Below are 27,032 nucleotides of genomic sequence, written 5' to 3' on the forward strand. Positions count from 1 at the left end.
TTGGCGCAGAAAGCTTGTTTTATCTAGCAGTTCTCGACTGTGTCAAACCTGATATTGATCAGGCTGCCTCAGTCGAATACTGCATGATTGAATGAAAACTCGAAAGACAACAGATCTAACTTTTTACGCAGCAACACAAAATATCACTGGCAGAGCAATTTCATATGGCATGGATGAAAACGACAACACAACATTTTTGAAGTCAGGAACCCAGATGGAACAGCTCAGCTACAACAGCACAGCAACTGATCTGGATTACACTGCAATCACATTCAGCATACATACAACTGTTCAATCTGTCTTTGTCACACCTTTCACCATTTGGATGCAACAAGGTAACCACCAGCATTTGTTTTACCTTTTTAAGAAAAGAAAATTATTTTCGAGAAACACAACTGTGTACACATTATAACAAAAGAATACAAAGAGTGACAGAAAACTACGCAGTCCAACAGAAAAACTTTGATATCTGATTCAAAGATTCTATAGTAAACTAAATCTGTAGTACTTTTGCAAGACATTTGATCAAAATAATTACTTTTTGCTGTTGATTTGCATGGGACGTACGCCTAAGAACAGGCAGCGAGACACACGAGGCACGCCATTTCGGAAATGTACAGGCACTTCCCAAGTCTGAGTTGAATGATTTGGCAAATTGGTTTCTACATGCTAAATCACCTGTAAATATTCACATCAACATTTTACATTCAATAACAATAGGAAATTTACCAATAAATACCTTTTAATTTTCATCGTGAGAAACGTCACAACCAACAACCCATTTCTGCTGCGTCTTGAATCATAATGGCCGCTGACTCGCTGAGCGTCCCTGAAGACAATAGCGCTATCTGGTGGACATCATACAGCCACTTATTCACAGCCACCATGGTGTATTAGTATGGTGGGGGAACTTTTGTTGGAATCGGCTATCTCGAATGAAGCCAGTTTCCGGACAAGAGGCGGAGCTTAGGGCAAAAGTCGAAATTCTTAACAGCCAATTGCAGGGCTGGTCGGCTATTGTCAGTGCCCTCTATGAACCAATATACTAAATTCTTTCATAATTTATAAATTTTGGTTCTCGTTCGTTTGCAGACGGCCATTTTATGTGTGAAATTGTGAATGCGAAGTAACTGTGTCATTGATGTGTGATTTAAAAGTTATCGAAAAATGGTGAAACGGTGTTTTATATTAGATTGTTGTACTGGAAGAGACCAAGAAAATGGTCCAGCTATATTCTTCAAAGTACCCAAACATCGTCTAGAGGAATGGAGAGGGATCCTTCCAAAAATGGGGCTTTTGGACTCATCATGCTTGTGCTGGCGTCATTTTGATGAAGACGTTTAACAATTACGTCAATTTTGGGGACACCTATTTCCAGCATTGTTTAAAATCAGTTAACTACTATTCACCACACAGATCGTAGGAACAGTTCCCAACCTACAACTAAATTGCTTTGCACAAATGCTCTCTCAGGTATAACTTTATCAACAACTTATGTTGATTGAGCAATTTCCTTTAAATCAATAATTTTTTTATTTGTTATTTTCTAATTAGATTCTGGTTCCAGCCATGTGATGTTTGAAGACGACACTCTGATGGGTTATGCTCCTGTGCCTATAACTACTGTTCTAACAGGTATTTCAAAACACTGTACAGTGATTCAAACTGTTGTTATATTTCATTTCTTAAAATTAGATCCTGGGCCAAGCCAAGTAATGTTTGAAGATGACACTCTGATTGATTCAGTTCCTGTGCCTGTCACTTCTGCTCTTCCTGGTATTTCAAAACACTGTACAGTGATTCAAACTGTTGATATATTTCATTTCTTAAAATTAGATCCTGGGTCAAGCCAAGCCACTGTTGAAGACGACACTATCATGGTTTCAGTTCCTGTGCCTGTCACTTCTGCTCTTCCTGGTAGTTCAAAACACTGTACAGTGTTTCAAACTGTTGTTATATTTCATTTTGTAAAATTCGATCCTGGGTCAAGCCAAGACCAAGACGACACTCTGATTGATTCAGTTCCTGTGCCTGTCACTTCTATTCTTCCTGGTATTTCAAAACACTATACAGTGTCTCAAACTGTTGTTATATTTTAAGTTAGTAGTTGTTATAAGTTTCAAACTCGGAACTACAGCGCATGTAAATACAAAATAATCTCAATTAAATTTTTTTGCTTCAATTTATTTTCATATTTTTGGTTATTTCATACAATTTTAATAGAGCACAAATCTACTTAGTCTAATAACAATCAAAATAGGATATTATAGGTTACTAAGTACACAAGCAATGTGCAATCGGACTTAGAGAATTTTCAAACCGTTGACAGCATTCAAGGGGGTTTTTAGCTCATAGTTCACCCAATTGTCCACCAGGCAGCGCTGATCATAGCCGACCACTGGCTTCAGCCGAGATAGCCGATTCCAACCATAAGATCCCCCACCATACTAATACACCATGCAGCCACCTATTGACAGCCATTAGACTCCTGTTCCAAATGACTGAACGCAACGGCTTTGAGTTCTACTGTCGTTTGAGTTCTACTGTCGCATACAAAGAAATTTTAAAAATGATTTAAAATATTCTGGTTCTATTGTCGATGGAGTTCTTCTGTCTTTTGACTTTTGAGTTGTACGGTCGCCATACCAAAGTAAATTGCGTTATGAACCTGGGGTGTCAGAAGTGTCCAATAGATGACATAGGCGTCGTCGTTTTCATGCGATGGCGGATTGTTGTGTCAGTGGTTGTCAAAAGTTTTCCTATTTTTCCATGAAAATTACCGATGAATTCATCAGTAAATTCAAGTTATTTTCTGTGCAACTTGTTTGTGATGTGATTTATTCCGTATGTGTGCTGGATCAAATTCAAAATTCCTCAATCTAACCTGTAGGAAGGAACGGGAAAGGAAAAATTAGCATACAAGTAGCCTACCATCACTACCACCAACTCTTTTATTAAAAATCTTCGTTCTGCTGAATGCATCATGCAGTTAATACAGGTAAAAAAACCATTAATGTCTTAGTCACACATTTTTAAAAATACTTATTCCCAGACTAAGTTCATATTTGTCTAATTATCAGCAGTTTCTAATTTTCTATTGATCTTGGTAGGTCAGTAGGTCACTACTGGGTCACTACCCCAGTGTGAACATGTTTGTTTTTCTGAACATGTTTTTCAACAAATAATTCATTGACGTACAAGTATTATTCTTCTTTCGGTTTTTTAACTGTTATTTGATGTTATTTTTATTTTCTGTCATAGGGAAAGCTATGAAAAATATCATATAATCAAGGCCATGGGTAATCTTCACGTTTATTGCAGCAGCTTAAGAGAAGAATGTGAACAAATGCAGGGCACTGGTCACATACCAACATGTGTTGTATTTTTCTGAATGTTAACACGAGCAGCAGGTAGCCATTAACTTTAATTTATTGGAAGAATGTTGGAATATTTATTGACATATTTCCTTTAGATTCAACATGACTAACTGTTTGATGCCAAAGTTAGTTGGAACTCAACTCACTGTGCGTACTCTAAAAACACAGATAACTGGTGCTGTTGCCTTTCAGCCACAGGCAGGAAAATGATTCTTTTCTTCAGAAAATTGTAAGTTTAATTTTTTGTCTTGACCCCCAACACTTTCTGTTAATATTATAGATTTTTATGTTGAAAGAGTTACAAAGTTTGAAAAGCTAACTAAAAACTTTGTGTATTTGTGTCATAAGGAAAGCTGCTGGAGTAATCTGGTGGTCATGCTCATTTGATTCATTTCGTGCCAGCTAGTAAAAGCCGAAAGGCATGTCGAATTCAATTGAGCTGCTGCATGCTGTCTCGAAGGAAGCAATCCAACCGTTGCGTTCAGTCATTTGGAACAGGAATCTAATGGCTGTCAATAGGTGGCTGTGAATAAGTGGCTCAAATGATGTCCACCAGGTAGCGTTAGTGTCTTCAGAGGAGAGATATTTTGTTCCAAGACGCAGCAGAAATGGGTTGTTGGTTGTGACGTTTCTCACGATGAAAATTAAAAGGTATTTATCGTTAATTTCCTCTTGTTATTGAATGTGATATGTTGATGTGAAAATTTATAGGTGATTTAGCACATAGAAACCGAGTTGCCAAATCTATCAACTGAGACTTGGAATTGCCTGTACATTTCCGAAATGGCGTGCCTCGTGTGTCTCGCTGCCTGTTAGGCGTACGTCTCATCCCATGCAAATCAACAGCAAAAAGTAATTATTTGGATCAAATGTCTTACAAAAGTACAGATTTAGTTAACATGACTAGAGAGTAGACCAGTTTGCTCTGCTACTATAGAAATTTTGAATCAGATATCAAAGTTATTCTGCTGGACTGCATAGTTTTCTGATACTCTTTGTATTCTTTTATAATGTGCATGCATGTTTACAGAGTTGTGTTTCTCGAAAATAATTTTCTTTTCTTAAATAGGTATAACAAACACTTCTTTAACGCTGGTGGTGGTTACCTTGTTGCAGCCAAATAGTGAAAGGTGTGACGAAGACAGATTGAACCATTGTATGGAGCATGTGGTTGCAGTGTAATCCCGAAGTTGCTGTGCTGTTGTAGTTGAGCTGTTCCATCTGGGTTCCCGACTTAAAAATTGTTGTGTTGTCGTTTATGCCATATGAATTGCTTTTTGTGTTGCTGAGTTAAAAGTTTGATCTGTTGTCTTTTGAGTTTTCATTCAATCATGCAGTATACAATTGAGGCAACCTGATCAATATCAGGTTTGACACAGTCGAGAACTGCTAGATAAAACAAGCTTTCTGCGCCAAACAAATAATAACTTGACTATAACTTGCATCATGTTATTATCGCGGTAGAGAAAGCGACAGGCCCCCCCCCCCTGGGGGCCACATGAAAAATATATGTAAATATTATAAAATTTTGTATGCTATAAAATATTCGAATAAAATAAATCTTGTTGTAATAAAAAAATCAAATAAGTTTCGCGAAATTTTTTTAAAAGACTTGTAAGGGAAATTTTGTAAATTTTTTCCAAAAACAAGTCTGGACTTAGCAGAAAATGATAAGGTGGTTATTTGAATTTTTTTAAGAAAAATATTGTTGGAATTGGACTTTGAATTTTAATAAAACATCTATAGAATTATTATAAAGTGTAAAACATGGGTTTGAATTTTGTTGTATTTTGCAAAATCAATTATTTGTAAGTTTACATAGCACTCAGAAATATTTTCTCACATCATGCAATTATCAGCAGGAGGAAAGTTACTTAAGGAGAAAATAGAGAATGCACTTGTTATTTTCAATCAATCTTGTATTTCAGCAATCTTTCAACACTTCCAGAGAAATACTTCACAACTTCGGTGTATAGGTCGGAGTACCGTAGGTTGGTGACATAGTCGGGAGAATTACTGATGTAATACATATGAACTTCAGTTTGGTAGAGGTTGGGGCAGGGTAATACTTAAATTCCTCATGTAGTAAACTAGGCAGCATACGTAGTTGTGTAATTGGCGGCTTCTTCGGTGAAGTACTTGGGGGCTGCGGTGTTGTAGCTAGGCGTAGCGTAGGTCGTGGTGTAGTGGACTGGAGCATCAGTGTAGTATTTCTGTGCAACGTAGCACGAAAGAGCAGCTTCTGTGTAGTAAGTGGGGACTGCGTAATACTTGGCCGCCTCAGTGGTGCTTGCGTAGATCGGGGCAGAGAAGTACTTTGCCGCTTCGGTGTAGTACTCGAACGTTTTGGTGGAGTAATCAGCGGGAGCCTCGGTGTAGCATCTGGGAACAGAGAAGTATTTAGGAAAATGGGTGCAATAAGTAGCGGACAACAGAGTAATACTTGGGAGCATCGGTATAGCAAGATGGGGCAGCATGCGTAGTCATGTGATGTAGCACTCCGTCGCCTTAGTGGTGTAGTAACTCGGGCAGAGTAATACTTCAGGGCGTCAGTGTAGTGGCTCGGGGCAGCGTAAGTTGTGGTTAAAACTCCGGTGCCTTAGTAGTGTAGTACTTGTAGACCTCGGTGCAGTAACTGGTCGTTGCGTAAGTTGCTTTTGGATAGTAAGGCGGCGGAGCGGTTCGGTTTCCGCCATACCAAGGAGACATCGGTACACAAGTGTTCAACCCATCCATCAACGATACAACCCCAACAGCATATGACGCCTTATTAACTAGACATTAAACAAATTCAAACATAAATATTAAATAATAAAAGGCATACATATAGAAAAAAAGTAGGATTGATACCAATCTTAATGTAAAAGACAGAATATTTACCCATGGATGCGAACTGGCAATACGGTGAAGAAGGAAGATGGTGACAGAAAGTGCGCAGTGCGCTGCAGTTGTTGCCGTGTCGGAGATGCTCACTCGACTAATGTCTCTGGCCTTTTGTCTCTCCTTTTTATACGATTTTTTTGTCACCCTCACCTCTCAAGCCTTGCGGCTATTGTACCTGCTTGAAAATTATGAAACACGCCCCGTTATCACCCAACCTCTACGCCACTGCATGACACGTTTTACGTAATGATCTCCGTGACCTTCGAATGTAAAGGACAGGCGGACCGCCTTTTCCTTTTGCAGGTCGACGTTGCCGGGGATGGGTCTACAACAACCAAAATAAAAATGAATACCAAATGGTTATGTAACACATCCCGTTCTCACCCAACCTCTACACCACTGCATGACAAGTTTTACGTGCCTTTCCTTCTGCAGGTTGTCGTGGCTGGGGATGGGTCTACAACAACCAAAATCAAAATGAATACGAAATGGCTGAGCCTTGCGGCAATTGTACCTGCTTGATAAGGATGCAACACGTCCAGTTCTCACCCAACCTCTACACCACCGCATTGACAGTTTTACACGTAATTTTCACCGTGACCTTCAAGCGTGAAGGACATGCAAACTGGCCGACCAGTCTGCAGGTGGAACTCTACAATGGTGATTGAAAAATGATAAATACATACTGCATCACTGGGAACATGTTGAAAATATATCTAAATTTAATTTTAAACATTCTAAAGAAACGTACGAGTGTACGACTCTTAGGCTCATATACGTAGACTAAAATGTGAGCAATATACTTACAGGGCAGTGCGACATTTGTGGTAGGACGAAAGTTTACATGGAAATGTCTAGTAAACTTTGACTGACCTAAACTGATCATTCCAATTGGAAATGGCGAAGAATCTGGTTGCAAAGTCGGTGTAGTTACAAGTCGGAATGTAATTTAACGACACCTGACATCAAAACGCCACACCATCACCAGGAATTGTGCGACAAGTAACATTTGCGGCGTCTCTCCTCTGGTTTTGTCTTTCTTTGATTTGATTGTATCGAGCCGTTATTTTCTTCTTTCTCAACTTAAACGATCGTTTGAAATTCCTCTTTAGAAACTTATTCGTTAACGTTCGTTTGAAATTCCTCCCTATTAGAAACTTATTCGTAGAGATCTACATTGCAGTCGTTGTTGCCTAAATACAATGGATTATTAGACTTTTCTACTGAATGGTCTCCCATTTACTTAATCTGTAGCTTTCTTCATTAGAAATTGATAAAAATGTAATTACTTTTTTGTGAGTTGTTTCTGGTTTCTGTGTTGGTTTAAAGATATTGGTCAGAAAAACCAATACATTCAAGGACAATAATGGCAGCACCACAAACTGAATGCAACAGCTGTCTTGTTCTCACCTCTCACCAACTGGCAGACGCTCATACTCAGAGACTGTTAAAATTATAAAAAATAAAGAAATTAATATCAAGAAGCAGATGTCTTATATCAGTGAAACCTACCTGCGTTAGCAAGGTATGTTTGCGTCGGTAGTCACAGGAGTTTCTTCGATTACTATTAAGATGGTGGCATCAGGAGTGGTAGATGCAGTTTGGATTAGTATGCCTTGCTCGACACGAGATATTTTTTCTTCCGACACCAGCTCGCTCTTTGGCTTCTCATTTGGCTGCTCGTTTTCGATGGGACGATGCCTTTGATTGGCTGTCATCAACTTCGTCCAGGAAGACTCCGCTTTTTGTATCTTCCACAAGTTTGGGGAAAACGGTTTCGTCTGGAACTACCGATATTGCATTCTCCCTTTTTTCTTCTCTCGACGATGATTCTTTCTGTCGGCGTTTGAACAATCATTCTTTTTCAACATCCGATTCAGATTGCTGTTTGTTTTCTTTGGTGTTGAATGTGGTGTTGCAGCAGCTTGGCGATCTCGTGACTTTACTGTCCAATCTTCACTGGGCTTCCAATTTTCCAATCATACCCCCGGTGCGATGAATCCCAAATGAATACAGATGCGTGTTCTACCTTCTGGGCCTACGAGGCCGACACAAAAAATTAGCACTAAGGATCAGCCGCTAGACTGAATAACTCGTAACCGTGTCCTGTCCGTACAGTTTCTGCACCTAGGGACAAAGTGGGTTTTGAAGAAGAGGTTCTTATTCAGATGGGAGAGCTTATGAAAAAGAGGCGTCATAAAAAATAAATCAGAAAAGGGATAATAATTCAAATATATAATCTATGTTCTGTGATGAGATGAATTTCCGTAATTTGGTTTTCTGCATACAAATCCGATTTTGAATGTTGAGTTAAATACTTTATGTGGGAAAGTTGATTTATGAAAAACGGTATTACGTTCTGGAATTGGCTGACCAATACGACAGACCTGGGTAAAATTCTTTAGAAAATTATGAGGTGCTTCAAAAAGTTGGATGACTTTCTTTTCTGCTCCTGAAGCAAGCCGGGAGATGCAATCGGAAGCAACCGTCCGAGAGATGCAATGCAGGACAAATTAAAACCATATATTTGAGGACGACTTACTTCGTGCCACACAACCTAAGCGTTCAAAAGGAATTTTATAATTATTTAATTTTTTTGTGATGCGAGGAATACCTCTTGGTGAGACTACTGAATCCAAGGTGTATGTAGCCTATAGTAATCTGATCGACGCTAACCGAAATTTAACATATAAAAGGTATAACAAAAATAAGATATCATCGACAGACAGTCGAACAGAAAAATGTGAGGACTACTACCACTTACAGTAAGAGCAAAGTCATCACTGGATCCCATATGAAGTCTTCATCAGAATCAAAATGCCTGTTAAACACGACAGCTGGATTTCATTGTTCCTTCAAGGATATGGGAAGTGTCAGTACAAAGAAAATAGAACACTAAATGATCAATAACCACCTCAATGTGGTGCCACAAACAATAAGCACCCTGATGTCCATGCACTAAGATGTAGGGTCCATGATTCCCAAATCGACAGCAATAAAAGTCGAATGTGTTTCCACCGATTCCACCTACACAGATTTGATCATACCAAATACCATTTAAGGATCCCCCAATGGTCATGGCTTTGCTTATGGGACTAAGAGGGATTTGTTCAAATGTCATCTATGAGAAAACAACTTGATGTAGGAAATATTTCATGAATATTTTAAGTTCTTGCTCCACTCACCTTTCAACAAGGTGATTGCCAATCGACGATGTTCGCCCAGTTTCCATTGCCTTTCAGAACAGTTTTCACGACACTTAAACTTGTGACCTTTTTGGTAAATAACACTTAGATTGCTAACTTGTTAATTATCAGAATGAGATTTATCTTTGCTGACTTCTGGAGAAATCCTCCAAATGATCCTTCACATTTATGAAAAGCATTTGTCTTTATTCGGCTTGAATGGCCAATTTGCGGTTGATGGCTTAAGTTGTAACGGTCATCTAATAAGACAACAATTCAACACTATCATCTAGTGAGACAATCGATAACTAATCCAATTAATCCATCCCACACCACTTAGGTTGCATCTGCATGATCTGCATGCGTTATCAAGGTAATCTATATATAATAAAAGAACAAGCTTTTGTGGGAGGAGCCTGTGTCTGTCACGGATATTTGGGGGGAGGAGCCTGTGTCTGTCACGGACACAAGCTCCTCCCCCAAAATGGAACATGCCCAAACATGCCCATCGGATGTCGTCGCCGTGATGACGCAATCTTTTATGACGCAACATCACCACCAGATGTCTATAGCATCGCCGTGATAATCTTAAAGTAAAGTACTGGGCAGATTTCCCATGCTTAAATCTATTACGGGCAGATGATTAAGCTACAGAAAAGCGAATAGAAAAAGAGTTCGAATTTACGCTAGACCAAAGTTCCCCGGATTTGAACGGGGCTCAGGTGACTCGTACCGTAATAATATATGAAGGACTGTTTGTGATTTTTGTTTCATAAAAAAAAATATCATAATACCAAATGACGTCCAATAAACCGCCAATGTCCGGAATAGACTAACACTAATTTGTTTACACGAAATGACTATAGACAAATGAAGTTATGAAGCACTGCTTCCAAAGGAACTGCAAAAAAAAAGAGTAAGTCTAAAGTCGATAAAGTATAAACAAAAATGGAAACAACTGGTTTATCACCCCCTCGCAAGATCTCAGTACTATATAGGGAAAACCAATAAATCTAGGCTACTTAATGGCTATTTTTAAAAAGAATTTTAAATCAGTAGAATTTCGTTGGTTTTAAAGAAAAGTAGGCCTAACTGTTCTGAATATTTTAGAAATTGGCTTGTATTAGGTTGACACCAGCTGAAATCAGTAAATCACAACCGAGTTTAAGCTGAAAACCGCGATGTGATTGATTTAATGATTTCCTAAATGCAACTGGGAAAATCTAAAACAACTTCGCCTGATGCGCGAAACACAAGTTCAGTTTCAAACATTAAACTTTTCAATTCCCCTCTGACTAGTGACTTCAGCTTCAAAAATGATCTCCGATAACAGAATCACACCAGCATTTTAACTCAACCAAAATATTATTTCAATAATATATTTGCGTATTCAAAGCGAGACAAATAATTGCCGCAATCAATCATTTCAGAACAAGATGAAACGGTTTTATAAAATAGGATGCATGTCAAACAATCTGTCAAGTTCATCGACCACATCAATAGGTGTAATCAATTAGCTGTATCTTGTCACGTACCACGTATACGTATCATTTTGACTTTTTGCCTTGGATACTTGAAAGAGGAAATATTTTGGGTGGGGGAATCCGAATGAAACTTCGCCGTTAGTTTTATTTACTGTTTGCAACTTCCGCTGAAAATTCGCATCTCTCCTAGTGCTAGACGAAGAGTTGCTCTTGAGAGGGGTGAGAAATTAGTCGTCTCGTCGGTCGACGTAGGGCCAGTCTGTTGGAAAAGCAGCTTAAAGGGAGTCCGTATCCGACTGACGGCCAACTTTACTTGAACCCATTTGCTTTCCACGCCACTGGATATGGGCACCACAACAGACTGGCTTTTCTCTGGCTGAATTTTGATTAGCAAAGGTGGCAGGAGCCACGATGTCCCTTTTTGATCGTTTTCAACCTCCTGTCTTAGTTGGAAGCTCAAGCACGAGTGACTGTTTGCCTTTGGAGCAGGAAAGTTTTGGCTGATTTGCAACTCCGTCAGTTCGCCTACCGCCAGGTTCGTCTCCAGATAGCCTGCTACAACATAAGCAACAAACCAGAAGCAAACAAATCATTAAGAATCTTCCGGAATAGTGATTTTCGTCACTATTGATTCAATAAACACACGGCTAACTTTTTGCATTGATGAATCCCGCCCTTTTTAAATGAGAATACACCAGTGGGAGAAAAAAAGAAATCAACAAGAGAAAATATTTGTGCACTCAGTTAAATCACGAGTTCGTTAGTGCATTACACTCGTTAGGGCACACATTGAATCAGCCAGCAGTTTTCACATTGCCGAGTTATCAGAGTGTGCCTTTCACATATGCAAATGAATCACGTATTAAAAAAAAATAACTGAGGAAACGAAGAGATACTTGCTTTGATTCATGGAAAAAGGCTGAGGTCGGAAATTCCAAGCGGTGCCTCTGAACACGGCCCGACACGCCCCCCTGCCTACTTGACAGACCAAGTCTTTGCGGACGACGACCGTTTCCTCGGCGGTGACGTTGTTGTTGTTGCCCAACGTCGCCAGAAATAATGGTGGGCGTGAAGTGACGCCGACAATCAGTCCTTGCGTGACCGCCGTGGGTTTCTTCATTGCTGGCCGCTGCGTGACTACGACGGGCCGTGTTGGAGCAGTCGGCCGCTTTGTGACGGCCGAGCCGATCGCTGTCGTAATTGTGGGTCGCTGTGTAACTGAAACAGTAGGCGTCGTCACTTTCGGCGGAGGTCGGACGGGTCTGCTTGTCGATCCGGGCACAATTTCATTAGCTAATTCTTCAGAAGGAGATTCGCCGGAAATCTCGGGGTTTTTCTTGGGGGATTCTAAGTTAATTGCAAACGAATCGATAAATCATGTCCAATGGCAAGTCATTCTCTTTACATCTCTCTAGCCCATGTATGTATGTTGTATGTCTTACGTACCGCACAGACTGCTGAATCGAGAGCTACAGGCAGTATTAGCGGGACACTGAGAACAAGGCGCTCCGACTTTATAGCTGGGTAATCCGATGAAATTTCCAGCTGGCCCATAGTTACAGACGTAGAGATTAGTCTCCAAGGTTCCGTTGTCTCGATAGGACGTGAATCCGCAACCGACGCGATTCGTATCAGCCCAGATAATTTGACTGTAGTGACCCGTCACTACCGAAAACCTACCAATAAACAAAGATTCGATAATTAAGTTGAGACCGTAGTTGATGGCAACTTCACATTTTTTTTTAATGAGGCGCCACTCTTGGCGACACAAGGAGACAGAGGGTTACCTAGGCGATAGAAATAAATACTGCTAAACCAACAGCGAACATTTGCCTAGTCCCGAAAAATGTCTAAACCGTCTTGAGAGGGAACTCGGAGAAAGATGAAAAAGCGGGGGCTTTCTTTCAAAGCTGTTGAATGCCGCCCAGGGTTTAGTCGTGAGTTGACGGGAAAAAAAAATCAGGGCCCACATCGTATAGGGGAGCAGGGTTTGATGAGCCATTTCCATCAAGGAGATTGCACGCGAGCTCAGACTTTACGAAGCGGTGAGTATATTCATGAAAAAAAAAAAACCTAGCTAGCGAGACTTGCTTACGTATCAAAGAGCCTCTTAAGATTAGAGGCTGGATAGATTTCTTGGGTTTTTTTTTCTCCTTCCAAGTACGTCTGTGTGTGCTGTACAAATCCCATTCTGTATAAACAACATTTTCCGAGTACTGAGCGGTCTCGCGTGGCACGGGCGAATCCTGCAGGATCCTTTTACTCTAATGAAAGCCTATGCGACTACGCACTACTTTTTTATTGGACTTTATTCTGATGCGCCGACAATACTTTTTGATCGTAAACAACATTTAAGAATCTATAGCTCTGCGGCGGCTGAAAGATAGACTCGGGCCTATAGGCAATGAAGAATGAATTCACCCAGCTCATGAAACTTTTGTCAGTCTTTAAGTCATCAAAGTCAAGGGAGGGAAGGAAAGCTGACGAGGCAACTCCCGCAGCTGTGACAGCAGTCGTCAGCCGAGAAAATGAGAAATAAACAAACCCCAGCATGGGAGCAATACTAACAGGAACTCAACCCAAAATAGTAGGTGGGGTGAGGGGACTCGGTGGTGCACTTGACTCGGCTGTTTCTATAGTTTTCGCAACCCGAAACTTCTCTGATCTAAAATTAATTAAAAAAAAAAAAAAGAAGAATGAATACATCCACCGGGATAGCATATAGCGTCGCACACGCTCGTAGAGAGTGCCACGTAAATATGCATGGACTTGCCAAACAAAAAATCGATGCCCCCTCTCCCCTTCACCATATATTGCTGACGACAAAAGTGTTGCGCGTTCCAAGTATAGAGCAGCAGAGCGCCATTTTCGAATAGAAAACAACAAATATTAATAGGCGAGCTACCCCAGGATCGATACATTTGATTAGAAAGGGACGAAATCAGATGACATGGCTCAAGTTGATGGGTCTTACTCGAATTTGCGGGCAGATGTGTTGGGAAACTCTTGGACCTCCTCGTACCACCTGGTCACTTGTGTCTTCCAGTTGATTGGCAAAGGTGGGCCGGTCGTCCATTCGACAGCCAAGTTCTGACCAACGGGAAATCGACCTAAACCGATTCCCCGACCCAACCGAACAAAAAGAAAAAAAAGAAAATAAATCCCGCGTGCAAAAAGTCCAGAAAAGGGTGGAGACAAATTTAGAACGACAGCTACAATGCTGCGCTAAGCGTTAATATTCTGGACGAAAATAGCGTTTGAAGCGCGGGAATATAATTCGCACCGAGAACTTACCCACTTTGCGGCATTCGTTGCAGTCGTGTTCAAATAGACACTGCTCGGCGAGGCGTTGAGCGACGGTTGCCAGTTCCTCGTCCCATGTCTGATTACATTCAGAGAGCACAGCCAGCACACATTTTGTTGCGCAAGAGAGAAAGGAGAGGTGAGGGGGGGGGGAGAGAGAGAGAGAGAATAAGAGAGAGATTGACGACATGTTTCCAGTCACGCGTGTAAGGCAAATCAGAGCAGCAAAGCGCACGCTCTTATTATTAAAGGAAGGTTATTTGACACGACATGAGAGCCGTGTGTGTGTGTGTGTGTGTGTCAACCTACCATGATTTGCATGTTGGAAGCTTGAGGTTGGGGACCTGGACGCCCGCGTGACTCTTGACCCGACGCCACGATCGACCGCAGCGCGTTGTGCGCGTCCAAGATTACCTGCCGGTTCTTGTCTTCCACGCCACGTCTCGAAACGGAGCTCCCGCACTGCTCGCCGTCGCTCTGTTTGGTCGTAGGCACACGCCAGTCCCCATCGTATCATAAAAAAAAAAAGAGCATTAACATTCATTGCATTGGAAACGCACAATCAATACCATAACAAATGGCAACAAAAAACTGCCGGCCGGATTAGTTCAACCCCCACAAAAAAGCACAAACGAAATTGGAATTTAAAAAAAAAAAAAAAAATTCATCCGAAAAGTTTCAACGATGCGAATATAACTTAGTTTCTCTCTCCATTCATCGCAGAGTTTTTTAATATATAAGAGAAGGAGGTGGGGAAAAATGAAAAACAAAAGTGAGTGGCGTCGTCAGTACTTTATGGTCGGGTCGATGTGATTTGCCATGCGAGGTAACTCAATTTCTTTCGATTTGTCAGGGACGGATGTCTAGTAGTATACTGTACTAGAGCGCATTTCATCTAAATAAAAGATACGCACATGCATCTCCCCTCTCCCCCTTCGCCAAATCTATTTGCATCGGTCCAGTTACAAGTATTACCATTTTCGCATCATTTTCCTTGGGATTCTTTTCTGACCTTTTCAGGCGATTCTACTTGTAGGCTAACAACAAGATGAGGTTGCATTCAATGCTGTGGAATTCGATTTCAGCTCTCAAATAGACGGCGGGAGGGGATCAAAAAGCACAAAGCGAGGGCCACGTTACAACAATCTATTGTGCTTCGAAAAAACCAGTTGTTGCAACAACAACAACAACAACGACTTGTTATTTAAAAAAAAAAAGGCTCTGCCAACTTTTAAAAAAGAAATTTCTCTTTATTCGACATTTACCAACGCGCATGTTGTGTATCAATCTCATCAATATCCGACAAATGTCACAACCCCCGCCTTATTCAATATATTGTAATCCTGGGCTTATCCTATTTTTCCAGAAAAACCAAATCGTTCCCCCTCTCAACGCAATGTGAAAAGACATTTTCTGTCCATCGCTCGGACAACAACAACAATCCGCTTCGGATGGAAGAAGAAAAAAGAAAAAAGAGTTTCAAATCTCATCATGTGTGACGAGCGTTTCGCAACACAGAGACGGGGTTCTTATTTACCTGGAATCGACACAGTGTGTGCCGTGTCGAAAGGCGGCAATAAGTTGAGCGATCCTGAGCTAGACAGGAGGAGGAGGAGACCAGCAGGGCGGCCAGGAACGTGACAAGTGGTCGCAGGATAATCATCTCTCGGGAATCTAGTTGACACTAGATAATACGAAGCTGCTGCTGCTGCTGAGGGTGTATGCTGCTTCTAGATCCACTTTTTGAAATTGGAAAGGAGAATTTGTTTTATTTTCTCAAAGAATGTCGTCCAGTCAAGACTCAAGAGGAAAAGAGACTCTAAAAACAGCAAGAGTGGAAAAAGGAAAGTCTTTTTTAAAACGATCACCGGACGGAGACACAGACACACAAACACACACACAACTTACGTCAAACAGTGTGTTCGTCAGTGACAAGCGAGTGGTAGAGAATGTGAGAACTTGTTAGTTTGCCAGTTGCCTTATATACATACATACACACAAGATAGACACACAAGATAGAGATACCCCCAAGTCCGTCCGAGTTTTTGGTAGGCAAACGTAAAAGCGCCTCAAGGCTTCACTTTTCCTTTCCTCTCGATTTTAAGTGTTGTAGGTAAGACCATTACTTAGAGTAATAACAGTATACACAGGTTCTTCATCAGGAAGAAATAAAAAACCAAAACCAAAATGAACTGGACTATAAAAGGACATTCCAAGGTTTACTTACCGGACACTTTTTTATTTATTTTTTAAATTTTTCCCGCAATTGTTTTCGATCTCAAACGGAGCGCGACTGAAATCATGGCGGTCGATAGCGATTTCACTTGGCTATTTTTTTTTCGGCATCGGCCCGGCAACAGATTCCATCAATGTCTAATATACTGCAGTCTGCAGGAAGCTGGATTCTCAATAATGAATACAATCGATGGGGATGGCAATATAGCAACTGGATCATTTTCTGTCTGCTAAGGTTTTGCGTTCGGTAGCCCACACCCAATTGCCCTGCGGTGGACGTCGCGGCGCGCGCTCGGTCGATCGTCACGTCGTCCTACAAGGGCAGTCGACCGAGGGACTGGCTTCTCCCCTATTTCCCCTCGCATCTGTTCTCGGCCAGCACGTACTTACATATTACATATTTAATACTCTTTCTCTCTCTCTCTCTCTCTACGGCCCAGTCCGGCAAGGTCGAATACATCAACGATATTCTTCGGGAGAGACCACCTTGGCCGTACAGGTAACACGAGTCCCCCGTTCGCCTCGTGCCAGAAGACACACGTGGGATGGCAGAGGCAACTTCCGCCTGTCGTCACCGCCTATAATTAAAGTTAATACGCAACCACGGCGAGTAAAAAAAGAGAAAATAAAAATAAAAATGATTAAAGAATATAAAGAATCAAGCCCAAGGAAAATGAGATCACAGCGCGTAACCGCGTGTGCAACAGACACGCATAGTAAAACACATCAACAAAAAAAACGGGGAAACGATGAAAAACGACATGAGAAAAATAATAAAAAAAAAATAGGACCGTGAATGACGATAAATAACTGTAATACATACAGTACCAACTTTTTTTCTTTTTCTTTTCCCCCGCCCCAAGGTTATGTGGTGGTGTAGTATCGTTGATAAAAAAAATACATCCGCCAGAAGAAGAGCTCGCTAATTACCTTTCATTAGCCGTTCTTTTGTTGTTGTTGTGTAACATATCGTCGTCAACGCCAGGGTAAAAGAAGAAAAAGAGCTCCTTCCCTTTTTTTTTCGTTGATTGAAATTTTGGATTTGTTTCTTTTTCACTCGATCGAAATGTCGAAGTCCTGGGTTTCCTTTTCAACACGGGTGAGTGTTATCACGCGTTGTGTTTGCATTTGCTATCGTGAAAAGATATAACCGCGAATACAAATTGGATTTTCTCCCATCAAACCGCCCGGCCTGGTGTCTCCTTCTCTCCAAGCCTCTGCTATATAAACTCACGGTTCCCCCCTCTCTTTTGCATCATCCGGATCCGATTCGGCGGGAGCGTCGCACGTCCCCACTGTTGGCTCTCGCCCGGCAGCGTAATCAGATCTGTCAAGGCGGGAGAGTATATTTGTGTGTCGATGCAGCAAACATTCGACAGCGAGGCGGGAGGGGTATAACCATGGCTCATTATCTTCTTTCATGTCACCGACAAAAGAAAGAAAAAAAAAAGATGAAAAGACCCTCGTTTCTTCCATTTTTTCCACCATACGAGACCGTGAAACCGGCGGGTTTTTTTTTCCGACGGCGGTTTTACAATCCCGCCGCCTCGTCCCGCGCGTGAAACTAATCACAAAAAAAGCAAACGAAATTAATGACATTTCTCCGTTTTTTTTTTTTTTTTTTTTTTTTTTTTTTCCTTTTGTTCAAACACTGACTGTTCATTCTCCCTTCCAGCCAATCATCAGGATCATCATCATTGGGAGGGACCATGACTTATCCACGGTGGGGGGTATTTACGGAGCCAGAGGGGGGGGGGGGGGGAGTTCCGAAAAGAGAGAGAGAAAAAAGAGATCAAATGAAAAGGGGAATATAACAAACAAAGTCATCATCATCTGTAAGGAATAATCTTAACTGAATCACGTACAGATTGGGGTCGGAGGATGGGTTGGGAGGAGTGCTTAATTATTATATATAGAAATATATGAACGATAGCATATTTTTTTGTGTAAAAACAACATTCACACACACAGTACAACAACCGAGAAATAAAAAAATTCCAGTGGGGAATGACTTTTTTTGTGTGAAGGATTTAGAGATGAAAAAGGGTGAAAATGTCACGATTGTGTTGTTCGTCACGTACTATTTCACTCGAGAGGATGATGATAATCGCAGTATAGTTATATAATATATATAATAAGGTTATAATCAGAATAATAAGTAAAAAGAGAATGACGCGGGATGGTAAAAGAATTTCATTTTTTGAGGAAAAACCAAAATCTCATTTGTTAAAAAAACAAACCAAAAACATTTCTCTCTTTTTTTTTTGAATTTTTCTTTTTTTTTGAATTTTTGAAAAGCGCGGGTCCTTGAAACAAGTTGAATCCCATCTATATGTGATGTGCCGCATTTCCTTTCGGATCTTAAAAAATAATTAAACGGTGGGAGACGGGCTCCCGAATAGCCAGCGCTGGATGGAATACTGTAATGCAATCACTTGAACGGCCCAGAGACATTTGGCACCCAAATGGGCCGCTCTTTCTCCGCCGTTGGTTGATGGACTCCTGTTCCCTCGCTGCATGGCGGCCGGATGCTCACCTGCAGAAAAAGCCGACCCCACCCAGATTCATCCCCCCCGAAAAAAAAAGAAACCCAACAACACAAGAAGAAACCATCAATAAATAACGAGGTGTTTTCAACCAGTCGGCAGAGAGAGTCAGCTGACAAGTTGGAAGTGAATTAACTCGAAATGACTTACCGTTGAGGACGTGGACAGTGACGTCAGCCGGTTGGGCGCCGGGAGGAGCGCAAGTGTAGTTTCCTTTTTCAAGTATTCCAACAAGATTGTTGCAGCATCATCAAAAAGCCAACGCCAGTGACATAAGGCCCAGAGAAGACCAAACGAGAGAGTAGGAGAGAGAGAGAGTAATTAGAAATAAAACCAAAGTCAAGTTCCAAAGTCGACATGCCGTAAGACAAGGTTGAGTTTAGTATTCTCAAACCAAAGCCTCCGGACACACCCACCCCAGTAAAAGAAAAGAAAAAGAAAAAGAGAGTTCAGCGAGTATATATGGGTCATTACCTCCGTCTTGGACGGTGGCACGCGTGAGGAGTAATTTGGATGACATTCCCGTGACCGTTCGTTCCGTTTCCAGTGATATCCCACCGCGCGGAGAATCGAGCGCGACTGTGCCGACCGGGGGGGAGGGGGAGAGACCAAAGTGCGTCATTAAATGAAAGGAAAACACGAAGGAAAAGATTAGAAAAATTAAAAAGCGGAGACGTTTCAAATGTGAAATGGAATTTCTTAATATTTACTCGGCTTGGAATTGTGAAACCAAAAGAGGACACGTGGCGGGATGGAACCCGATCCTTGGATGATGCACGTCAGACTGATGGTGCTGCCCGTCCGCACGTAAAGTTCAGAGGCGCCCACGATCGACGCCAAAGCAGCTGTTGCGAAACAAAAAAAAGTTCAATATAAGTTACACTGTCAAACCGAAAACGATTACGTCATCGCAACCCCACAAATCAACTTATCGATGATCTTGTCACCGATTCTTCCCCATCGACAATGGCCAACGACTTTGTACGGAAAATTGCACAATGCCAAAAAAGGAGGGCACACACACACACACACACGCATAATATTTTCATTCCTTTCCATCTTTATTTCTGGCTATTGATCAAAACGGATTTGTCCCGGTGGATTTGCGAGGTCGTTTTTGCGGAGCGGCGAAACCAAAAAGGGGAGGGCGGATAAGGAGGACGGCGGCGATCAGTCACACAAATCATCGTGAATGAAGCTCAGCGTAGCTGTCACCGACGATTGCATCACCATCATGAGACGGTGCGCACTATTTATTGACTACTTATAGAGTGAGAGGCGAATGAGTGGATCATAGAGGCGAATTCGACCACTTTCGATCCAGTTCCTGTTGGATCACCACCACCACCACATCAGCCCGCCACTTTGCTGCTGCTGCTGCTGCCGGCCGGCCCTTTCATGTTGACGTTGTCTGTGAAGTGACTATTACTGTGTGTCGTCAGACTCGCGTTACTGCTCGGTGAGCGGAGCTGCCAGTGGAATCCATCCATCTTCGGCCAAATGAGACTCGACACAACTCGAGGCTGGTTGCCGCCCGGCAGCGTTTACAGAGCCCAGTCTCTTATCCTCAGTGTCTTGGTCCAGCAACGAAGACGAATCGGTCCCTCTCTCGTTCTCTCGGACTCATGACTCACATTCAGTCCTACATCTTATTCACCCTATGCTTATCCACGACGGAACAGACGGACAGTTCCTCCCTCCTCCCGAAAAAAATAAATGCCAACGAAGAAGAAATAACCGGCCGGCCGGGCGAGGTTTTTACTTTGCGCGCACAATCCTTTTTGTTTGCGCCATCTTCAACAAGTCCAGCAGCTAGCGTCCGTCAAGTGAGAGAAAAGTAAGTGAAGCGAAACAACTTCCAGGCCGGACATTTTCTTCGCCGACTCGAGGCTATTTTGTTTAGACCAACTATAAATGTGTGTGTGTATCGCCCAAGGAGCGACAAAACGAATAAAAAAAAAAACCCCCAAAAATAAAAGAAGAACTCGTGACGGAAAACTTGTGCGACACACACACACACACACACATAGTTAAGAGAGTCTATGGGTTTGAGTCGGAGTCGGGTCTTCTATTCATGTTTATCTGGCATAAATAAATGGCCACTCGAGTAAAGTTGACAAGGGCCTACTACCAAATGCGCTTAGAGTGAAAACAAGACAACGCCCAAAGATAAAACAAATCAGCCGCTCCCCTTTTCAAACATCCCGCCGACAAGAGGCCTACATCATAAGACGGTAGGGGGTTAGTCAGACAAGACAAGACGTAAAGTTACACGAAAGAAGAAGAAAAAGAATAAGAAAAAGAACAATTGAGGATTCTGTCAACGGAGAAAAACACGCCATAAAACAAACCGGACGGAATCTTTCCACCCTCCGCATCTCACGGATCATTCCGCACGGATTGAGGTCACGCCGCAGACGAAGACGACGACGTCTCAACCCCACCCCCACCCCACCCAGGGGGAGAGAAAAAACAAAACAAAACAAAAAACAAACCCCCAAAAAGTGGGTCCCGAGAAGAAACTTTTTGGGTGCGTTTCTCAGGCAAGACTTCTCTTGTCTAACACTGGTTTTTCACGCTCGGGTGCGTGATTACAGTCGCTCACGTATCTCTGCCATCTAGCACACTAAATCATGGGAATTTTCAATAGGTAAAGTAGGGAAAAAGGGAGGGCAGCGAGTCGCTCGTTTTGTATGCGAATAGCAGTGAGTGGGTGGTGGTGGTGGTGGTGGTGGCGGCAGCGCACCGACTTGATTTAGTGTTACATAAGAATTCTCTCCCCCCAGCACCCGACTGGTCAAAAAGCCAAAAGTAGAGGGAACAACAGAGAGAAAAAAAGTTGCAGTTGCGTAGGGGGTTCGGTTCAACTGCCGCAAAAAACTTGGTGAACAAAGAGGTAATTCTTCGTGCACTGCGCTGCACTATACGTATGTATATGTATCCACCGCATCAGACCATTATGAAGTCAAACAGAGGGAAAAAAGAAAAAAAGAATAAAAGAGAAAATAATAAATAAATATAAAGGCCATAAAGCAAATATTAGAGATAAAGAGCTTTAGACAACAAACAAAAGATGTATAGCCTGATGTAAATGCAACATATCTAATAAGAAGGTCCATATAGAAAAGCTGATTCAATATAAACTGAGAAACGAGACTGGTTCCGGCCGTTCCACTCTCTGATGTCCCTTTTTCTTCTTCTTCTTCTTCTTCTTCTGAGGAAAGACACAGGAAGGAAAGAGTTGCGAGAGTTTCTTCCTTCTCTGGATCTCTTTAGACGACACTTCCTTTTCTACATCTCCTTTTTTCTTCTTACTTTCCCTCCGAGGAAAAAAGAATGAAATATCTAACGAATATAATCCCAGAATAAAGAAGAAGAAGAAAAAAGACTTGAACATAAGAGACGACGATCTCTCAACTCTTTTTCTACCCAAAAGTTCATCGAAAAGAAAAAAGAAAAGACGACTGGCATCGAGTTAGTTGAGAGAAACGTACAAGACCGAAAGCGTCTCTCTCTCTCCCTGGTGTCTCATACAGCACTCTGGTGAAAAGCTTCCGTTCTTCACTTCCGCTTCTTCTTCTTCATTGCCTTAAGAGTCTTTTTTTCTCCCTACCCGAACCTAGCCCCCCCCCCCCCCTCGCTCTCAGTTAAAAAGTCACCGACTATCTGTCCCACGTCGATCTCTATCTCGTATATACTGATTTGCCTAATTTGTGCTAATCGGCCCGAACAACCCAGTCTTGAATAATTCAACGCGCAGTTAAATGTCAAGAAATGGAACAAGAAGAAGAAGAAAAAAGGAGAGTAAAACTTTGTTGGGATGATGATTCAAGTCACGATACGCCAAAGATATTATAGTTCAGCCAGAAGAACAGTGGGGAGGAAGAAGAAAATAGATAAAAAGACGGTCGTCGACTTGTTAATGTCGAACGAATTATTCTTGATTTCGCTCCCCCCCCCTCTCCCACTTTCTATTACATCTCCATTTCATATTCATTATGCATAATTTAATTGTTACACGATGAATTGATGATTCGATTGAGTCCCCTTTTTTTTAGTATTTGTCTGACTATTTGAATAGTTCAAAAAGAGGTCCTTTTTTTCTTATTTATTACAAAGTCCGATTAAAATATTGGAATATGTCTTTAGCAATTCAGGATGGGGGGGGGGGGGGGAAAGAGCCTGCCAAGTTGAATCATTTCAGCTCTACTGGCTTTTTCCCTATTTGATTGCTCCCCCGTGTGTACGTTGAATCCGTCTACTCCATTGCAAAGATGAAAGAGAGTGGCCAAGGATATCTAGAAGTGGAAGGCGGACCATATAGCAGGCCAGCACCAAAATACATGACGGGGGTGAGGAGGGGGATGCCGCCCGGAACACATCGACAGGCCCCCCCTCCCCCTGTCCATTCTGAGCGCCGTAGTGTATACTTAACTTGCACAAGTTCTTGGCAAACCTTCATCTTGTTTCTTGTTTCCCTTCTCTTTCATCGTCTCTTTGCCTTCCTTCATCTTTCTCTCTCTCTCTCCTCTCTCGCTGTGTTCGCCTCTCGACATCATACACACACACACACACACACATATATATACTATCGATTCGCTCTTATATTCTTTTGTTTCCTCCTCTCTCTGGGCTTGTGCTCGTCTTTTGCCCTCGCTCTCTCCGTTGTAGTACTACTATTACGTCTCTCTATAGAATCTAGGCTTTCTCTCCATAGTCACTAAGACTGCAGTGTAACAGGCTCTTAGAAATGCATTGCCTGCGACTTGCTCAGGTCTCAGCTCGTCAAACAACAACGGAGCAATGTCTTGCCTTGCCATCAAGAGAGACAGAGAAAGAGAGAGAACATCCTAGGGGGGCTCAGTGTCTCTCACTCGCTTTTCCACGTGATTATTCCGCACCCGGCGATCTCTCTAGTCTGCTCTCTCTGTCTCTACTAGTCTCCCCCCTTTCGACAAGATGACATCGAGACCCCGCCTCTTTACACGCCTACATCTATCTATTTGGGAAAAGTCTCAATATGGCGGAAGAGACAGGGACAGGAAGACAAGGAGAAACGACAAGCACGACAAGATGAGCCCGACATAGTTCAACTTATTAAAGGGAAAAAGACACAAAAAAAAGGAAAGAAAGAAACAGCTTCTTTGATTCACTTCAGCCCTTGCACAATAAAGAGAGCGCCACCCCCCACAACTATATACAACACACACATCTCCAAGTCGCTTTTCCAAAACTTATATTGGCCTCTTTGCGCTCCATCGACTCGCTCGCCCACTTCTAATTCATATTTAAGCGAAAATACCAAGTTGTCCGTGTTGCCGTTGCCCTCCCCACCCCACCCCACCCCGGTTCACGGAAGACGATATTAAACAAAACAACTTTTACAGTGAACACAGTTCTAAAATTTTCCAACCTCCCCTTTATCGCCTTTGCTTCGCTTTTCCAGGAAAAAAAAAGTAAAAAAAAAAAAAAAAAAAAAAAAAAACTAAACAAATGCAGGAACAACAACCTGTGCAAAAGCGCATCGACTCGATCAAAGTGCTTTCGTTTTTCCCCGAGACTTGAGCAAATCAGCAGGAGCTAGATCGATTTTCTCGTCACGGAAAAAACAGAAGATGCGCCATCAACTTTTCATCGACAGGGGGTGGAAAAAAATAAAAATAAAAAAGTTTCGCAAACAAGTCGGCGGAAGGCCCGGAAAATGAAGAAGGAACACGACGAAGGATATATAGGATAGAGTCAACGAATGGAAAAGCAGCCAAGGATGACGACGACGACGAACCGAGGCAAAAAAAGATGCGCTCTAGCGCAGTGTTTTATTGGACAACTATTGTAGTTTTATTGCAACTTGATCGTCTTTGATGTGTCGTTCTTCTTCTTCTTCTTAGACTTTCTTTCTTCTTCCCCCTTTTTTTTTACTGTTGGCAGAGCCACGCCGAGATTCACGTACTCGAAAGCACAAAAGTCAAACGAAATAACGGCGGAAAAAAATAAACGGAAATGGATGCGGATGGTGAAAATCTTGGTCTTTTTCTCGACTACAATAAGGGAATATATTTGATACGGAGAGAGAGAGAGAGTCAATTGGAATCGGGTGACAGCGGCTATGAATCTTGATGATGTCATCCGTCTGGATAAACTTGTGGCGTTTGCTCCTTACAACACACACGCCCCGGAACAACATTTCCATTTCGATTCATACTTTTTGTTTGTTTGTGTGTGTGTCTATTGCACCCAGAGAAAAACGAAGTATGTTTCGGCAGAGTCTTATTGACGGATGGATTGGCTGCCGTCTGGAGCGAATTAGCCAACGGGAACCATAAATAGGCGATCTGCGCTACTAGATTACACACAGGGATCGAGTTGTCTTAACAAGGCTCCTAACGTTACTTCTGGCTCCCAACACTCGTCCGCCATCAAGTTTCTCTCTCTCTTTATTCTTTCCCAATCCTCTTCTTTTTTTATTATAATACTCCTTTTCCCGACGATGCAACCGCCAAGTATTATTACTGGAGCCCACAACACGGCTTCTAATTTCCCCCTCCGGTCGGTTGATCGTTAATGATGCACTTGAATACGGCAGGTCTTATATTCTTTTCCTGTCAGGCTCCTTCTTGTCGAAAGAAAAACACGATATAGCTTCCCAGCGCCCACATATCTATCTATCTATCCCTCTCTGTGCAATACCATAGAGAATGCAACATGACGCAGTGGCAGCAGTCGACTGCGGGAGGAGGAAACGGACGAGAGTCGCCAAAAGAAAACAAAAACGGAAACGACCCGCCAGTCTGTTCTGTAAACGATCAATGAGCCGCCGATGCCAACCAAGAAGAAGAAGAAGAAGAAGATCTGGGGAAGGAGGAGAGGACATGTAAGAAAAACGGGTCGAGCCTTAACAGCGCTCTGATGGATATGCTGCCCGACGCCTCACACACACACACACATCCGTCCAGTCTCCAGCAGCATTGAAAACGATTCGACCAAACCGGCGAAGTAGACCACCAATGGACACATCCTCTTTTCAATCTCTCCCGTTCAGACTCCTGGACCACCCCATCCACCACTACAGATCCGGTAATTCCTTCCTTCTTTTTTTTTTCTTCTTCCGTCTTCTTGCTCCCTCCCATTTTTCATTCCAATTCTCACCAATCATCCGCACGACGACCCTGTGTACACCATGTACCCGCACGTGAAACACGTCGGAGTGAGGAAGGGGGAGAGAGAGAGAGAGAGTTCTGGCGATGGCTGTCATGTCCCGGCAATCGATCACGCTATCGATCGCATAATCCCCTTTCGCTAATGATGGCTGAGAGTTAGTGTAGAGACTAACTACACTGTGTATGGACGACGTACGTATAGTCTTCTCGCGGAATTGAATTTGCCGCCATCTATGTTAGTTCTTGCTTTTTACTGCGTTGCTGGATACACGTTACACACACACACATACAGGGCACAGCGCGTAACGTTGCCGACTGATCTTGTATCTTCCCGTCCGGCCAATTATCCACCAATAATGCCCAAGCTCTCTCTCCCGGAGATCTGGAACGGGGGGGAGGCGAAGACTGTCGTCGTCGGGATTGGCACACTTATAGATAGACGCAACTCATCTTTTTTATGACGAGAAAAATAAACGAGTGGAAAAGAAAAGAAAAAGAAGAGAAAAACACACGAGCGAGGAGGTACACGTTGACGAGCGGCTGAAAAGAGGAAGAAGATCGACAGCAAGGCCAACTGCAAGAATAAACTTTCGGGGATAAATCAATTGACTGTGTGTGTGTGTGTGTGTGCCTAGCAGCAAAATAGAGAAGAAAAAGGAGACGAGAGAATTGGAATGGAAAAGAGACGGCGGTGGCGGCGGCGGAGAAGACGCCATCATCTTTTTCGCGTCGACCCGTCGTCGCGTATAGTAAACCTCCTTCCACTCCTCCTCCTTGTCTTTATTGTGTTACGTGACTCGGGACAAGTTGTTCCATTTTAAAACATCTGACATGTGAACGAGGAGGCGAATGCTCGTCTACA

The 27,032-nt window shown here is 42.4% G+C and overlaps 3 protein-coding genes and 4 long non-coding RNA genes across 13 annotated transcripts in view; 3 read left to right on the forward strand and 4 right to left on the reverse strand.

The window, feature by feature from the left end:
* Positions 1–92: 92 nt before the first annotated feature.
* Positions 93–8,008, reverse strand: LOC124349142. Its single transcript, XR_006920102.1, has 4 exons — positions 7,998–8,008; positions 740–844; positions 539–678; positions 93–358 (listed from the first exon to the last, which is right to left on the reverse strand). It is a non-coding gene; the product is annotated as an uncharacterized LOC124349142 (long non-coding RNA).
* On the forward strand, positions 1,350–1,851 carry LOC124349182. Its single transcript, XR_006920193.1, has 3 exons — positions 1,350–1,473; positions 1,555–1,635; positions 1,696–1,851. It is a non-coding gene; the product is annotated as an uncharacterized LOC124349182 (long non-coding RNA).
* Positions 2,683–3,934, forward strand: LOC124349189. The gene is made up of 5 exons (XR_006920204.1): positions 2,683–2,794; positions 2,891–2,998; positions 3,262–3,410; positions 3,473–3,606; positions 3,726–3,934. It is a non-coding gene; the product is annotated as an uncharacterized LOC124349189 (long non-coding RNA).
* LOC124349161 lies at positions 3,929–26,841 on the forward strand. Of its 3 annotated transcripts, none has more exons than XR_006920151.1 (5): positions 3,929–4,028; positions 4,089–4,229; positions 4,447–4,888; positions 23,072–23,076; positions 26,831–26,841. It is a non-coding gene; the product is annotated as an uncharacterized LOC124349161 (long non-coding RNA). The 3 variants fall into 3 exon arrangements; XR_006920150.1 differs by having other exon boundaries at positions 3,961–4,028; positions 4,134–4,229; XR_006920152.1 differs by lacking the exons at positions 23,072–23,076; positions 26,831–26,841 and having other exon boundaries at positions 3,961–4,028; positions 4,134–4,229; positions 4,447–4,912.
* On the reverse strand, positions 5,281–6,505 carry LOC124349131. The gene is made up of 3 exons (XM_046799647.1): positions 6,258–6,505; positions 5,821–6,151; positions 5,281–5,759 (listed from the first exon to the last, which is right to left on the reverse strand). The coding sequence occupies exons 2-3, from the start codon at positions 5,862–5,864 to the stop codon at positions 5,468–5,470; spliced, it is 336 nt and encodes a 111-aa protein (XP_046655603.1). The 5' UTR covers positions 5,865–6,151; positions 6,258–6,505; the 3' UTR covers positions 5,281–5,467.
* LOC124348961 lies at positions 10,811–16,237 on the reverse strand. Of its 3 annotated transcripts, none has more exons than XM_046799383.1 (8): positions 16,141–16,237; positions 15,770–16,051; positions 14,542–14,709; positions 14,224–14,311; positions 13,904–14,039; positions 12,376–12,605; positions 11,830–12,276; positions 10,811–11,484 (listed from the first exon to the last, which is right to left on the reverse strand). In XM_046799383.1, the coding sequence occupies exons 2-8, from the start codon at positions 15,893–15,895 to the stop codon at positions 11,078–11,080; spliced, it is 1,602 nt and encodes a 533-aa protein (XP_046655339.1). In that variant the 5' UTR covers positions 15,896–16,051; positions 16,141–16,237; the 3' UTR covers positions 10,811–11,077. The 3 variants fall into 3 exon arrangements, with proteins under 3 accessions (XP_046655339.1, XP_046655340.1, XP_046655338.1); XM_046799384.1 differs by having other exon boundaries at positions 10,811–11,481; positions 15,770–15,971; positions 16,141–16,216; XM_046799382.1 differs by having other exon boundaries at positions 15,770–15,971; positions 16,141–16,216.
* LOC124349017 (hemicentin-1-like) overlaps positions 18,393–27,032 on the reverse strand; it is a 28,433-nt gene continuing 19,793 nt past the window's right edge. For all 3 annotated transcript variants that reach the window (XM_046799496.1, XM_046799497.1, XM_046799495.1), the window contains 4 exons: positions 19,724–19,858; positions 19,488–19,592; positions 19,164–19,226; positions 18,393–19,003 (listed from right to left, as the gene is read on the reverse strand). In XM_046799496.1, the coding sequence (XP_046655452.1) occupies positions 18,840–19,003; positions 19,164–19,226; positions 19,488–19,592; positions 19,724–19,858 (467 nt within the window). In that variant the 3' untranslated portion in view covers positions 18,393–18,839. The remainder of the gene's footprint in view (positions 19,004–19,163; positions 19,227–19,487; positions 19,593–19,723; positions 19,859–27,032) is intronic.

This window comes from Daphnia pulicaria, chromosome 7 (genome assembly GCF_021234035.1).
Source record: "Daphnia pulicaria isolate SC F1-1A chromosome 7, SC_F0-13Bv2, whole genome shotgun sequence".
NCBI lineage: Eukaryota > Metazoa > Arthropoda > Branchiopoda > Diplostraca > Daphniidae > Daphnia > Daphnia pulicaria.